The 16,676-nt window shown below is 42.0% G+C and overlaps 1 protein-coding gene across 2 annotated transcripts; it reads right to left on the minus strand.

Annotated features, from left to right (window-relative positions):
- Positions 1-1,569: 1,569 nt before the first annotated feature.
- LOC113121775 (uncharacterized) lies at positions 1,570-16,598 on the minus strand. 2 transcript variants are annotated; one of them, XM_026292568.1, is made up of 5 exons: positions 16,433-16,598; positions 15,753-15,914; positions 14,866-14,954; positions 13,196-13,311; positions 1,570-1,747 (listed from the first exon to the last, which is right to left on the minus strand). In XM_026292568.1, exons 1-5 carry the CDS (start codon positions 16,591-16,593, stop codon positions 1,673-1,675), a joined length of 603 nt encoding a protein of 200 aa, XP_026148353.1. In that variant the 5' UTR covers positions 16,594-16,598; the 3' UTR covers positions 1,570-1,672. The 2 variants fall into 2 exon arrangements, with proteins under 2 accessions (XP_026148353.1, XP_026148344.1); XM_026292559.2 differs by lacking the exon at positions 1,570-1,747 and having other exon boundaries at positions 13,071-13,311.
- Between the last annotated feature and the right edge of the window lie 78 nt (positions 16,599-16,676).

Here is a 16,676-nt window from a genome sequence, read left to right on the forward strand (position 1 = left end):
TCTCCACTGCACCCACATGCAGGATCAGCTGTTTGACTCCTTGGTGTTTCGAGATCACATGTAGCACTTGCCACAATTCTGCTGTTGTTTATGTCAGTGATAGCACCGTCTCTAAGCAGCAGGATATCTCTGTCCTTCACATTTGGCACAGATTCTTTGTCTCTGTCTCTGTTTCTGCCTAGTTTCATGACTTGTTTCTCAGTCACAGCAAACATTTCTTGCTCATTAAAATTGAGTTCAGACAGTGGTTGAAATCTGTTCCTGAGCTGGATGTTTGGTGATGCTCCATATGCTCCTGGAGGTGCCAGAATTCTTCTTTCTAATTCTGTGACACTTTGGCTTGGCACCAAGTTTATGCCAGGTGGCTTCATTCTGATCTGGATTCACTGTTTAGTTTGGACTGATTTCCTGTTTCTGTCACTTGTTTAGACCTGGATTGCACGCAAGTATTTCTGTTGAATTGGGTTAAATAACCTGTTAAACTTTATCTGCCTCCATGTGAGTGCCTTGCATTTGGGTCCTCAATTCTCGTCTTTGCCCTTTCCATAAGAACTGTAACATCTATCTATTATATACACCACATATCCTGTCGAGGGTCATGGGGGGCTGAAGCCAATCCCAGCTGACAATTGGAAAGAGGTGGGGCATATTCTGGACAGGGTGCCAATCTCTCAAGGCTGACACAGAGACAGACAACCATCACATACACACCTAAGGGCAATTTTAGTATTACTATTCAACTACTACTACTACTATTAATGTGTTTTAAATGTGGGAGGAGGAGTCCCTGGAGAAAATGTGCAGGCTTAACCCACAAAGGCACTAATCAGCCACGTGGTTTGAACCAAGAACCCTTTTTATCTGCTTCATAAATATTGCAGTAGGTACTGTTGTATAATTATAAAGTGAAATACAAAAATTACTGAGTTTAGAAAGACTATAAAGAACGTTAAACAGACCAGTTGCCAAAAAATCTCAAGATCTATTTAGTCACTGTTTTTCAGTTTTTATGAATTGTATTTGTTCAGATTTGATTATTTTAAACTATCAAAAGTGCAATTATAGTCTCAGTATCTTCTGTATACCATCAGAAATCAATAGTTCAAAAGATATTTTGAGATATCAAACAGCCTCACAACATAAGGATTAAGGTGGGGTACGCACTGGACCACAAGTCAGCTCTAAAAAATTCATTTTTAAATGCATGGAACTTTTCGCTCAATGACAGGAAGTAATGTCACAATATATATATAGACCAAGTAACGTCTGATTGACTCACCTTATTATTTTATTCTTAATTTTGTTCTTACATACTTGTACATAATAATAATCATTACTATTATTATGTTTTTCCTCAGTATTTTAGTCCACTGTGGATCTGTAGAATACATTTCAACATATATGTCAGAGAAAATTATCCAATGCAATGCTGCAATTTCAGTCTTTACTGTAAAGGAAAGGTATTTTACACTACGATCACAGAATCAGAAATAGATATGTTGAATTTTATTTACTAACACCTTGCTGTCATTTTACAAAACAAATAAATACATTAAATAGTGCTCTCAAACTCTGAAAAGTAGCAGGTATAAATAAGAAAGCATGAATTTTGAAAAGAGTCAACAGTTGGGCAGAAGAATTGAGATCCTGTCCCTAATGATGCAGTTGCGACTCAGCTTTCATCCCACTTTTCAGTTGTCCAGGATGTCCTGATCTGAGGCCTGTTGATCTTCATATGTGGCTGAGGCTATGATGAAAGAAAGAACAAAAGATGAAAATGACTGAATGAAATATAGAATGACTGGGAGAAAACTTTGTTGAAATAATATTTTGAAACCAAAGGAGCAAATAAAATAACATCAATGTAGTAAAGATATACACTGATTTAGATAAGTGTTTCTGGGGCAGGATGGTAGACAGTAGGCATCCAGTCTTGGAAAATAAGAGCAGTTGGGTGTTAAATGTGATGTGAAATACCCACTTTCAGTATGACAAACTCTGTTCTCTCATGTCCTAAGAAGACTTTTGACATGTTTGTGTAAAGAGTTAACAAGGATCATCCACCGCAGGCCACCTCTCAACCTGCCTATTAGCAAGTGATCAGGAAATCACTCATTTTGTATGTGTGTGTGTAAATAACTATACTAACTGCACTCCCTCGCTGGGTGTGTTGAAGCCCAAGCTACCATAAAAATAGCAATGCAGTATTGATAAGATATGGCTGCAAGCAAAAGCGCAACACTGCAACTAACATTTGAGTCCAACCCAGAACAAGACAAGGCATTCGAACCAGTTGGGCCATCTCAGCTTCAAGTGCATGTTTTGGCAAGGTTAGTTATTAACAGTGTCATTTATATTTTGTGTTTCGTACATTAGCCAGTGACTGTGCTATTTTATGTTGTTAAAACAAGGACAGCTGTGCATTAGTAGGAAAATTGTTATGAAGTCAAACAAATGATCACTGACAGTAAATAAGGGCGGTTTCTGTTTGCCAAGCATTTGAATTAACTGCACATAAAAACTATGTAAATTTTAGTTTCTTTTTGTAGACTAAAATACGTGTCTTACAACCAGCTTTTAGTATTTTTGTAGTGATTTTTATGTGACTTTACCTGACTTACCACAGGTCTGGGAAGGGTGGGTCTGATATTTTTTTACTAGCCTTGGCCAGCCAGACCCACTCCTTTCTTGGTGAAAAAATATGGGTCTGGAACCCCTTCCATACTGAGGTTTTTCCTCCGGCCTCAAAGAGCCAGGCCAATTACAGCCATTTATCTGCAATGGGGTGGGCTTTACCTTCCAGTCGTCCAATCAGATTTAAACAAGCCTTGCACCTCTGCTGTTATGGTTTGTATTTCTGATTTCTGGTATGGACTTTTATTTTGATTCCTGAGTTTCCTATGTTAGTCATAGGTGGCTTTATGTTAGTAAAAATTTGTTTCACCTGTTTTCTATGAATTATGTCCTGAAGGCATAAATACCTGCCCCTTTTCTTTGTTTCTGATTGAAGTTAGTTTAGTTATGGTCATTGCCTGACGGCGAGTGGTGAATTATGCCTGTCCTGATGCCGAGTGGCGAGTTTAATTTGTTTGTGCCTGAGCCTGGCCCAGGCCTGAGTGCAGGCTAATAAAGAACTGTGTCCTTCACTTGGGTCCTACGTTGTGGTCATCCTTTCCACCGTAACATATGCACTAACTCGTTCGTAACGTTGCTCAGTGCCAGTCCCACATCCACAGATCTTTTTACAACTGGCTTTTGCTGTTTACTTCATTCAAAAATATGCACAGAACTGAACAAAAACAACAACTAGCTCATGGTAGCATCTCTACACTACCACATACCATTCACCGGTCTCACTGTCGCTTTGCTTGCATCATATCGTCTGTTTTTCTGATTGGATTATTCTGCGTCCGTTGGCTCACCTCCCGCAGATCCATCTCAACCAAAGAGATTCCAGACTAATTCTTTGCATGGAATAGGGAATAGTTATTCTGGCTGGCCAGGCTAATTCTTTTCTTAGTATTATTATATTAATCGAATTTTGATTTTGAATTTTGGTCTCCGCGATCACAAAAACTATGTAGTTGAGAAAAAACGATTATTCCGTTTTTCAAGTTATTTTGGCCTGCGTTCTTAATGATGTGCATGTGCAATGCGTACTGGCTCAAGTAGAGTACTGTACACTAGAGAGGAACTGTTGGCCCTGTTGAAGATTGGACACGGAGTAACTAACCCACTCCCGACTATGCTGAGGAGACAGTTTCGTAGACAACAGAAAGTGGAGAGATACAAGCCTTTTCTCCCCTCTGTGCTCATGGGGATTGTTAACTCACTGAATAACAAGTGTGACGAACTGGAGACGCTTGTGAGGAACCAGCGGCTGTACAAGGAGTGCAGTTTAATATGTCTTTCTGAGTCCTGACTCAATGACAACATACCGGACTCGTGTGGATACACCTGGCTTCACAGCTGTACGAGCGGACAGAAACCTAAGGACGAGCGGAAGGACGAAAGGTGGGGGAGTTATCCTATTTTTTTAATCAGAAATGGGTTAACCCCCGAAATGTGACTGTGAAAGAGAAGGTTTGCTGTCCGGACATTGAACTGGTCTCAGTTGGTTTCTGCCCATACTATGTGCCAAGGGAGTTTGTGCCATTGTTGTTTACATTCCATCGAAGGTGGCACCTGCAACGGTATGTGACGTCATACATGATGCTGTTGCTAGGATACAGACCCAGCACCCTGACACATTCATTGCAATTACAGGGGATTTCAATCATGTCTCTCTGTCCTCCTTCCTGACTGACTTTGTACAGTATGTAGACTGTCCAACACGTGGAGAAAGGATGTTAGATCTGTTCTATGCTAACGTCAAAGAAGCCTACAGGGCTGTACCACTTCCACCACTAGGTAGATCTGATCACAACATGGTCTTCAGCCTACATAGAGACCTTATGTGCAGAAGCTTCCTGTCACCACCAGGTCTTTCAGGAAATGGTCAATAGAGGCAAGGGTTTCATTGAGAGACTGTTTTGAGTGCACAAACTGGGATTTACTGATGGAGGAGCAGGAAATGGACAATGACTTGGACAAGAGAGTCAACATCATCACTGTCTACATTCATTTCTATAGAGACACAGTACTCCCAGTTAGTAGAGTACGGTGCTATCCTAACAATAAACCATGGATCACTAGTGACATTAAAGACCTCCTGAACCAGAAAAAGAGGGATTTCCTGGACAGGGATAAGGAGAAACCAAGGAGTGTACAATTGGAGCTCAAAAAGACACTGAGGCGAGCTAAGGTGCAGTACATGAAAAAGTTGGAAAAACAGCTGGAGAACAATAATATCAGGGAGGTGTGGAGAGGGATAAGGACCATCACTGGCTACAAACTGAGCAAATCTTAGCCTTTGGATGGTGATGTGGACAGAGCCAATACCTTCAACCAGTATTACATCAGGTTTGACAATGTGGCTACTTCCACCTACATCTCTACAGCTACTCTCTCCACCACCACCCCAGCAGTTGCTCTCTCCACTTCTGAAGACCCTCATTACACCTCATTGTCTATGTCTGCTCCCTCCACCTCCACCTTCACCTCTGCTGCTGCTTCTTGTACCTCCATGTCTAAAACTGCTCCCTCCACCATTGCCTCTATGGCTGCTCCCTCCACATATTCAGCTGTCTCCTCCACCTCTGTGGATGCTTCCTCCACCTCCACCCCCACCTCTGCAGCTCCTTACTATACCTTATACACTATGGCTGCTCCCTCTTCCTCAACCATCCCGGAAGAGTTTGGAGCTGAGCTCAGGTTGACTTCGGCCAGGGAAGGCAGCTGGACCAGATGGAGTATGTCCAAGGCTTTGACATCCCATATCATGAAGACCTTGGAGCGGCTCCTTGTCCGTCACATGAGGCTGCAGGTTGAGGAGGATCTTGATCCCTTTCAGTTTGCCTATCAGAAGCACTTGGGAGTGGAAGATGCGGTGCTTTACATGATGCACATGATAGGCATATGCCTATCTGGATGTGCCTGGTTCATATGTGAGGATCATGTTCTTCAACTTCTCCAGTGCTTTCAATACTATCCGGCCTCCCATACTGAGAGACAAGCTTCTATGTATGGGGGTGGCCCCCTCCCTGATGTCATGGATTATGGACTATTTGACATCCAGATCACAGTATGTCAGACTGGGGAGATGTATTTCTGGGACACTGAATGCAGCACTGGGGCTCCACAGGGGACTGTTCTTGCTACTTTTCTGTTCACAGTCTAAACTTCAGACTTTAGGTATAACTCAGAGTCTTGCCACATTCAGAAGTATTTTGATGACACAGCTGTTGTGGCATGTGTCCGCGATAGATGGGGGGATACAGGGACCTAGTGGAGGCTTTCACTGACTGGGGCGAAAAGAACTATCTTCACCTGAACACCACCAAGACTAAGTAACTGGTGGTGAATTTTAGGAGACCAAAAGCACCATGCCAGTCAGTCTGTGTTGATGGACAGGAGATAGACTGTACAGACCTTCAAGTACCTGGGGGTGGTACTGGACGAAAAACTGGAGTGGTCTGCCAATGTGGATGCAGTGTACAGAAAAGGGCTTCTTCTTGAGACGGCTTGGTTCGTACAGTGTCTGCAGGGACATGCTATGCATGTTCTACCACACTGTCATGGCAAGTACACTGTTCTATGCTGCTGTCTGTTGGGGGAATGACATTACGGACAGAGACTGTAGGCGCCTGGACAAACTGGTGAAAAAGGTCAGTTCTGTGCTAGGCAGGGGGTTGGACCCTCTCAGAACTGTATTGGAGCAGCAGATGTGGAGGAAGCTGCTTTCTATATTGAACAATAATAAACATCCCCTCCACCACATACTGACTAAACAGAGTAGCAGCTGCAGTGGGAGGGTCATCTCACTGCGCTACAGAACTGAGAGGTTGAGAAGATCCTTTGTCCCCACAGCTATTAGATTGTTTAATAGTAATTATTAGTAATTAATTATTATTATTATTATTATTATTATTAGTAGTAGTAGTAGTAGTAATTGATATTTAATTGTAATTGTTGATAGTAATTGATCCCTTATTAGTAATTGATATGTTATTGATATGTTATTTATGCTATTTATGTTCTATGTTATTGATTTAAGTACCTTTATCTGTTAATTATATTTCATATTTTATTTTATATTTTATGGTGGAATCTCTGTTAAAGTTATTTCAAGAGCTACAGGACAATCTGAATTTCTCCAATGGGGATGAATAAAGTGCCTGCCTGCCTGCCTGCCTGCCTTTCTCTCTCTCTCTCTCTCTCCCTCCCAGTTTGGGGTTTCACAACCTCGAGGGTGCCGATTACCACGGGGACGACTGTTGCCTTCAGCTTCCACATCTTTTCTAGCTCTTCTTTCAGCCCTTGGTATTTCTCAAGCTTCTCATGTTCCTTTTTCCTGATGTTGCTATCACTTGGGATTGCTACATCTATCACTACGGCCTTTTTCTGGTGTTTGTCTACCACTACAATGTCCAGTTTGACAGTCTGTATCTGAAAGTCCCACAGGATCTTAGCTCGGTCATTCTCCACCACCTGTGGAGGTGTATCCCATTTTGACCTTGGGACCTCCAGCCCATACTTGGCACAGATGTTCCTTTGCCAGCCACTTGCTTATGGCGTTCTATGTATGCCCCGCCTGCTAGCATCTTACAACCTGCTGTTATGTGCTGGATATATGATTTCATCAAAAAGTTGATTAAAAAGTGAAACTCATATACCAATTTATTACACGCAGACTGATATATATTTCAAGTGTTTGTTTCTTTTAATTTTGTTGATTATAACTTATAGCTAATGAAAACCCAAAATTCAGTATCTCAGAAAATTAGAATATTACTTAAGACCAATAAAAAAAGGATTTTTAACAGAAAATTTGGACTACTGAAAAGTATGAACATGAACAGCACCCAATACTTGGTCGGGGCATGAATTACTGCAGCAGCGCGGTGTGGCGTGGCATCATCTGTGGCACTGCTGAGGTATTATGGAAGCCCAGGTTGCTCTGATAGTGGTCTTCAGCTCTTCTGCGTTGTTGGGTCTGGTGTCTCGCATCTTCCTCTTCACAATACCCCATAGATTCTCTACAGGGTTTAGGTCAGCGTGTTGCTGGCCAATCAAACACAGGGATACCATGGTCAATAAACCGGGTATTGGTACTTCTGGCAGTGTGAACACATGTCAAGTCCTGCTGGAAAATGAAATCAGCATTTCCATATAGCTGGTCAGCAGAGCAGTGGGAAGCATGAAGTGCTTAAATAAAATTTACTTTCATCTGAAAAAAGGACTTTGGCCCACTGAGCAACAGTCCAGTCCAGTGTCACTCAAGATGGTGCCACGGAAGGCTGCTTCGGTGTTTTGGTGCGCTCTACTTTGCCTTGTTTTGTGTTTTTATTGTTTTCTGCCACAGTTCTGATGGCTCCTATTCCAGGGAAGAGCTCATGAACATTTCTGACTTCTACTGCAGATTTACTGGCTATTTTGATCAAGGAGGCATGTAACAAAGTGAGGCCCCGCAGAAGAGGGAAACGCTCAGGTGTACTTGTGGGTCTCTGCTGGCGCAGATTACGCTCCTCGTGATATTCCTGTCTAATGTGCGCTCAAACACAAGCTGACCCTGCTGCTGAATAAAAGCAAAGACTTTTCCACATCCTGTGTATTGTTCTTCACAGACATGTGGCTCTGTGATCTTATACTGGACTCTGTGCTACAGCTGAGTGGATTTTAACTCAATAGAGAAGACAGACCCACAGAGCTTTCCGGCAAAATAAAATATTATATTTTATTATTTATTTGTACATGCTAACAGTTTATTAAGTGCCCAATCAGAGAGTGGAACGTACTGGACCACTGCTACTCCACCATCAACGGTGCCTATCGTGGCTGCACTGGGCCAGTCCGAAGACATCATGATGCATTTGATTCCTGTATACAAGCAGATATTAAAATTCTGCAAACGTTTTTGTATGTTTTTAGGTGTGCCACCAACAGTCTGGATGAGTACACAGACACTGTGATGTCCTACTTCTGTGAGGACAGTGTCATTCCATCAGGCACCAGGGTGAGTAATAACAATGACAACAAACCCTGGTTTACAGCTAAATTCAGACAGCTTAGGTAAGAGAAAGTGGGGACATTCAGAAGTGGGGACAAAAAAATACAAGGAGGCTAACTACAGATTTAGCAAGTAGGTGAAAAGAGCTAAATCAGCGAATGAGAGAATGGAACAGCAATTCTCAACCAATGACTCTGCCTCTGTCTGGAAAGGGCTTAAGGCGATCACCAATTACAAGCCTAGAGCCCCCCACTCTGTGAGCGACCTGCACCTGGCCAATAGCCTGAACGAGTACTACTGCCGCTTTGAAAGATAATGGGACAGACCTGACCTCCCCCAGTCGACCCCCCAACAGCCATTAATCAGCAGAGGCCCCATTTCCATTCACATATCTGGATCACCTGCACAGCTCCATACCTCATCGCCCTCCTCCCCCTACCCCTTACACCTCTCTCCATCAAAGAGGGAGATGTGAATAGACATGTTTAAACACCTGAACCCCGTCAAGGCTACAAGCCTGGACTCTATCACCCCCTCCACCCTACAGCACCATGCCAATCAGCTGTTCCCAGTATTCACAGACATTTTTAACACCTCACTGGAGACCTGTCATGTGCCAGCCTGCTTTCAAGACCTTAGCCATCGTCCCAGTGCCCAAAAACTGTCATGATCTGCATTTTTGAGTTTCCTGTTTTTGGACTTTTATTTTGAATGATCATAACGGACCTAGTTTTGTTCTGTTCTGTTCCTCTTTACTTTGCCCTGATTATTGTTATTGTGTTCACCTGTGCCTTGTTTTGTTTCTCTGCTTTATATACCTTTGTTCAACTACAGTTGCCGGGTTGTCTGCCAAAGCCTGCCGAAGATTAACCACAGTCCTCTGCCTGACTAGATGCCTTGTTTGTTTACCACGTTCCAAGCCTGCCTTGTTTTTTCCCTTTCACCCCTGGATTTCCCTTTTTGGATTTTGGTTCATGGACTGCCTTGTTTCAGTTAAGTTTCCTGTTTCTCCTTTGTGTATGTATTTTCTTGATTCCCTCCTCATGTCTCATGTCTCATGTTCATGTTTAGTTCTCTTCATTCATGCCATAGTCTTGTCCTGCTTTGTCCCTGTAATTCATGTTTCCCTGTTAGTCTGGTGTGTCCCCAAATGCGTGTTTGACCCAGATCTTCCTGCTTTGTCCCTGTAATTCATGTTTATGTTTCCCTGTGGTCTGGTGAGTCTCCCTTAGTGCATGTGTGACCCAGACCCTCATGCCTTGTTCCCCTTCCCGTGTTCTTGTCTCCCTGTAGTCTGGTTTGTCCCCGAGTGCGTGTGTGACCCAGACTCTCATGTTTTGTTCCCCTTGTCCATGTTCATGTCCTGTCAAGAAGTTCGTGAATCAGAGGAGATTAGCTCCATGGTACAGTTTACATATTCGTACCTTAAAGCAGGCATCACGAAGGCTGGAAAGGAAGTGGTGTTCCACATATTCAGAGGAATTTTATCTACCTGGAAAAACAGTCAACTAACATATAAAAAAGCTCTCCGTAAAGCCAGAACTGCATAGAGGAAAATAAGACCAATCCCAGGTTTCTTTTCAGCACTGTAGCCAGGCTGACAAAAAGTCACAGCTCTGTTGAGCCCAGTGTTCCCTTAGCTATCAGCAATGATGACTTTATGAGTTTCTTTACAAATAAAATCACAACTATTAGAGATAAAATTCATCAGATGCTTCCTATAGCTGCCATAAATTAATCTTCTACTACAATAACTCTTGAATCATCTGTAAGACCTCAGTTATGTCTAGACTGCTTCTCTCCCATAGATCTCTCTGATTTCACATCAGTAGTTGCTTCATCTAAGTCATCAACGTGTCTCTTAGACCCCATCTTGACTAGACTACTTAAAGACACCCTGCCATTAATTAAGTCATCTTTATTAGACTTGGTAAATTTATCTCTAGTACCAGGCTACATACCACAGGCCTTTAAGACTGCAGAAAATCAAACCCTTACTCAAAAAGCCTAGTCTTGATCCAGGAGTCTTAACAGAGATTTAGATGAAAGAGACCTGATATTTATTAATCCACATTTGACAGTTCTGTTTTTCTGTTCAATAAGAGGAGTGGTCTTAATTTTTATTAAGCTTTTATGAATAACTCCTCTTCTGGTAACTTCTGATTTATTTGATTTATATGTTCGAGGGGCAGACACAGTCTCTATGTGGTTTGAGGGGGACGGCGGCTCTAAGGAAACTGCAGAGAGGCGTTTTAGACTGAGTCTCTGCGTCCCGGTCCCCACTCTGGATTGTCAGGCTTTAGGTTGGCCAGATTTCTAGAGATGAGAGCTGCACCATTCAAAGTGGGATGGATGCCGTCTCTCGCTACCAGACCAGGTTTCCCCGAGAAAGTGGCCCAATTGTCTATGAAGCCCACATCGTTTGCTGGACACCACCTAGACAGCCAGCGACGGAACGACGACATGCGGCTAAACCGCTGGTCAGATTGGGGAGGGGTCCAGAGAAAACTACGGAGTCCGACATTAATTTAGCAAAGTTACACACCGACTCAACATTAATTTTAGTGACCTCCGATTGGCGTAATCGGGTGTCATTGCTGCCGACGTGAATAACAATTTTTCCATATTTACGATTAGCCTTAGCCAGCAGCTTCAGATTTGACTCGATGTCGCCCGCTCTGGCCCCAGGAATACATTTGACTATGGTCGCTGGTGTCTCTAGCTTCACGTTCCTGACTATGGAATCGCCAATTATCAGAGTCGGTTTTTCAGCGGGTGTGTCGCTGAGCGGTGAAAATCTATTAGAGACGTGATATATACAGCGTGGGCCTAATTCCGAAATGTGTTGTTTACTGTTACGCTATTGGTGTGGTGTCGGTGAAGGAAAATAGTGAGGACCCAAATGCAGGACACAGGCAGGTTTATTCCCCTGGATCATCCAGGGCTCAGGCGAACAACAGATATCTCCACCGCTCGGCGGGCAGGCAGACAGGGACACAGAAACGCTCTTCACAGTTTGTATTAGCATTAGTAAATGCTCTGGCCGGGAACAAAGGAAACCCGGGTACAGATATAGACGGAACTCAGGACACAGGTGAACGTAATCTAAACTAATAAACACAAAACACAAAACTGCCTGGGATTAATACAACAGAACCGGAAACACAGGAAACTGACCAAAATAAAAGACAAACAAGAAACAAGACTCAGGGCCTAACAGTTTACTATGATCTGCTATCTGTTTATATCATAGTTGGGATTTATTTAATTGACTAGTAAAATGCCACTAGTAAAATAGCCCAATGGTAAAAAATGAAAATGCACATGTATTTATCCGCAGGTTCAAAAGGTTTACTTACTCGAATTTACAGCACAATGTTAAAGTAAATCTTTATTTCTAATGTCTACATGTGCATAAACAAAGTCTAACAACTGGCAAATGCACTGGAAGGGTCGTAACTTCTATTTCTGTAAAAAAAAAAAAAACAGCCTTAAACACTTTTAAACAAATTAGTGATTATTTTTATGTATTTATTGAAGTTGATTTTTATGAAATGCATATTTAAATTGGTATTTTGTGGACACATTTTCCTCCCTACTCTGGACTGGCCTGTCATAAAGTCAAAGTTTTCTGTTTCTCCTCTGTTCCCCTTCTTTTTTTCTTTTTGTCCCTTCTCTCTTCAGGCTTTCTAGCCATATGTGTTTCATATTTTAGCATCTTGTTTTCATAATCGGCTCTGTGAGAGTTCTAGGGAGAAGATGCGCCTACCATGGAGCAAGCCATTCCGGCTGAGTCCCAGTCAATGCTCAGAGAGAACTTCCAACCATCTTCGGTTCTGGGGATACCAGGGGACAAGCCAATGCAGCTAGGACGAACCAGGTTATGTCTGGAGTAGTGGCATCACAGCAGATAGGATGGGAGCTGTCTCCATTGTGATCAGCAGGGAAACTACAGACACCAGTGCCCCGAACAGCCAAAGGAGTCAACTCACTAGGCTCCAGAACCAGTGAGTCAGACTGTTGTGGACCCCTCCTGTTTGTCACGGATCGGCTGGACCCTCACATCAATCACACACGCCGATCCAATTCCCCTGAGTTCTGATTGTTTTCACTCACCTGTGCGGTGTATGGGGCACGAGCGCTCTCCCTCTCTCACCCGCTACTGAGTTACGGCGGTAGCTGCTAGCACCCTGCTAGCCGTATAGTTCAGGGACAGTGTTCAGCTAGATTAGTTTAGCTCTAGCGATAACCCACCAGGTTGTTACAGTATGTTTTTTCTTAAAAGAGTAGGATATGTGGTGTTCTGAGTAAACCTCTAGACGGAGCTCTCATGTGTGAGTTATTTTGGTGAGAAGTAAAAAATGAAGAGTAGTTCATGAATGGTGAATTAAGAAGGTTACACTGACTTTGACATGAAGTGCATTTGCTTTTAATTGAGACACTCAACACCTAGCTACATGAAGCACCCAAATATATGCACATACTACATTAAAAATCAGGATTTTCATCTCATGTCCCCATTAAAGTATTGTGTCTATGCGATGTGTTTGACATGGTGTACACATTGTGCAGTTCATTGATACTCACTGATGGGCTCAACTGTGTGTTGTCTGTATCCAAAGATGGTCGAGTCGACTTGTAGCCAGGTACAGGTTGTCTGTAAATCTCTGGCTTCTCTTGGTAGGCAGGATTGCTGCAGTCACCTAACACAACAGTGAGGATCACATATGATATAAATGTCATTTTATGCCCACAAAATAGTGCATTATAAAGATGATATAGTTTAAAACATTTTCTCCATAGTGTTTTTTTTTTAATGCAGCACAAATCAAATATTACTGACATTGTAAAAAAGGTTGCTCATAGTGATCAGCTCAGAGAATTCTAACAGCAGATACAATGAACTCTACAGGATATTTAAGCCTGTTCTAGCTTATTTTAGCACATCTTCTTTAGCCTTTTTGCTCCAGTCAGTGAAGGCCTCCACTAGGTCCCTGTATCCCCCTCCTGACCTGTCGCACACATGCCAGAACAGCCGTATCATCAGAATACATCAGAATGTGGCATTTAGTTATACCTAAAGTCCAATGTGTACACCGTGAAAAGAAAAGGAGCAAGGACAGTCCCCTGTGGAGCCCCAGTGCTGCATTCTAGTGTTCCAAAAACACATCTCCCTAGCCTGACATACTGCGGTCTGGATGTCAAATAGTCCATAACCCATGACGTCAGGGAGGGGGCCACCCCCAGACATAGAACCTCGTCTCTCAGTATGAGAGGCCGTATAGTATTGAAAGCACTGGAGGAGTCAAAGAACATAATCACATATGAACCAGGCACATCCAGATAGGCATATACCAGACAGTATGTAAAGCATTGCATCTTCCACTCCCATGTGTTTCTGAGGGGCAAACTGAAGGGGATCAAGATCCTCCTCAACCTGCAGCCTCATGCGACGGACAAGGAGCCGCTCTAAGGTCTTCATGATATGGGATGTCAAAGCCACCGGTCTATAGTCATTCAGCTCCACCGGCCACCCTGTTTTGGGTACCGGTATTAAACAAGAAGTCTTCCACAGCACTGGGACTTCCAGCCGAAGACTCATATTAAAGAGCCTCTGAAGAGGGACAGCTAATTGTAAGAAAAAGATGGGAAAAAAAACTCCAGAAAACTTAAAAAAAACACAGGAGCTATTCAGACTTGCTGCCATTAAGGTTGGCGAATTTTGAAATGCGTATTAGTTCGCAGTTTCCCTCAGTTTTTAAAACCATAGGATCAAAAGAACAACAACAAAAAAAAGTGTCACAGTGTCAACTCTGCCCACTAACACTGAACACAGGCACATGTGGTGAACATAGTGATAGCATAGAGCATATAGTTCTTATGAGTTGCTGTAGAGTCAACCAGAGTTAGAGTGAATACTGGAAATAAACACCACTTCAAATACAGTTGGTATACAGTAAGTATGGTAAGAAGTTGAGACAGTTTGCAGTTTCCTGATTTTCTGCAAAAATTGGGCAGAGGTCATCTTCACCAAAGTCACAAATATCAACAAACACTATCTTTCTAAGCAGATAAAACATCATCAGTGGGGAGTAGAGGTTGTGGTGACCATTTTTAGGACATTTAGCCAGTTCACACGTTTCCAGACTATGGTTAGAAGTTAGGTTTAGGGTAAGGGTCTAGGAAATGCATTATTTCTAAAAGTGTCCTAATAAAGACAGAAATACGAGTTTGTGAGTGTGTGTTAAATACTTTACCAGCATTATGATTGTCAGTGTTTGATCTGGACCATTCAAAATCCTCATTCAGCCACTGGTTTACCAGCTGCTCTCTAATGTCCCTTTTCCTGCAGATACAACAGTGCAGGTTTTATCATATCAGCTTTCACTACAAAAGAAACAATAATTTAAAAGGCAAAATTCAGCTGTGGTCTCCAGCAATAAAGTCAGACCTGTTTCAAAATAATCTATCATCTCAACTATCACACCTTGCTTTTAACATCACTACATAAAAAGCTCATAACTTCTTCCATATGCACTGACTTTGCTATAAACTGTGTAATTGATTGTCATTTTCAAAAATTATAATCTCAAATTGCTTCTTAGCTGGATGTTTCTGGTGCAGTTGCTGGAACAGGTTCAAACAGCACACCACTTCCTTTTTAAAGATGTAAAATGCTCATGGCACTGTCTTCTAAAGTGCAACACATTCCTGCTGTGTTACATAGGGTTATGTGATTTGACCAGTATGCAGTGCAGGCAGAAGATAGTTAGCATTTTAGGATGTGCTAATCTGGAGAGCAAATGGGAAAAATGTGCTTTTAAATGTAGAGTTAATGCACACATACTGGGAAATTTATTTTGGGAAAGTAACAAATTACATCCAGTTCTAGCAGTCAGTCATTTAAAATATAAATAATTATATTTACACATATAAATCCTGGATTTTCCCTTCGGGATGAATAAAATTTATTCAATCCCATCTAATTATTTATTTGATTGTCAGCTATCCAACACTGTGGTCAAACAAGTGTTCATTTTGTTGCTGTGAGAGAAATTACTGAATATATGGTATATAAAATTATTAACTATTCAATCACATCTTTATGCTGATGCTCAGCAAATAATATCAATATCCAGCCTACCTCTTTTGCTGTTGTTTGTTTCTTTGTAAGAATGCAGTCAAGACTCCCACTATCACCAACAGACAAGCAAAGGTCACACTCAAGCCTATATAGAAAGCTGTTGTCTTTATAGGGAGGCTACAGTCATCACTCAAGTACCAAGTCACATCCACATGTTGACATCTGAAACAGGAGGAAAACAAGTGAAACTGTGAAGACTGCTGTAGCAAAAGGCAGCCGTTCTTCCTCAAGCTATTTGTCATTCTCAAGTTTCATTCAGCATATTCAGACAGGTGTCCTAACATTTTTGCTGAGTACCACAACTGTGTATATAGGCAGCGTGGGAAATGACAGGTACTACACCTTCTGAAGCATTATTTATACAGTGCAGGAAGTAGATTTTGCTATTATAATGGTTACAACAAAGTAATTAACAAAGGGATTCAAAATAATGAACCAAAATTCTCTTACAGTCAGTGTAAGAAAAGAACAAGAAGGATGTCTTCAAATGAAGGAATGGTAGCACAGATTTGTTGGGAAAAAACAGTGCTATGTAATCGTACCACTATGGCAACAGTCCCACTCACACTACAACTGCTTACCTCTGTATGCACATTGTTAAAAGCAAGTATGTCATTAACTTTACATGATCCAGCACTGTAATAAAAATGTAATTAATGGCATAGGACCAATCAACTTACTCGCAAAAAGGTCCAGTGGATAGGTACACTCTGCAGATGCCCTTGTTGTAGCATTGTTTATGATGTGAATGTTGCCTGTGGCAAATATTCACACATTTTATCTTTCCATAAATAGGCACAGCTTCATAGTATTGAGCGATATCAACATCTTCAGCAAACATTTCACAGACAGCTGGTGTACCACAGGAAGATAAAGAGATTAAGAGTTACATTAGCATGTTGTTAAGTCCAATTGTGTTATAAA

This window comes from Mastacembelus armatus, chromosome 18 (genome assembly GCF_900324485.2).
Source record: "Mastacembelus armatus chromosome 18, fMasArm1.2, whole genome shotgun sequence".
NCBI lineage: Eukaryota > Metazoa > Chordata > Actinopteri > Synbranchiformes > Mastacembelidae > Mastacembelus > Mastacembelus armatus.

Excerpts from the sequence above, each read along its gene's own strand:
- LOC113121775 (XM_026292559.2), bottom strand. The coding sequence starts at position 16,593 with ATGTTTGCTGAAGATGTTGATATCGCTCAATACTATGAAGCTGTGCCT. Across the intron at positions 15,915-16,432 it reads TCCACTGGACCTTTTTGCGA|ATGTCAACATGTGGATGTGA; the intron begins GTAAGTTGATTG and ends CTCCTGTTTCAG. Across the intron at positions 13,312-14,865 it reads CACTGACAATCATAATGCTG|GTGACTGCAGCAATCCTGCC; the intron begins GTAAAGTATTTA and ends CTGTTGTGTTAG.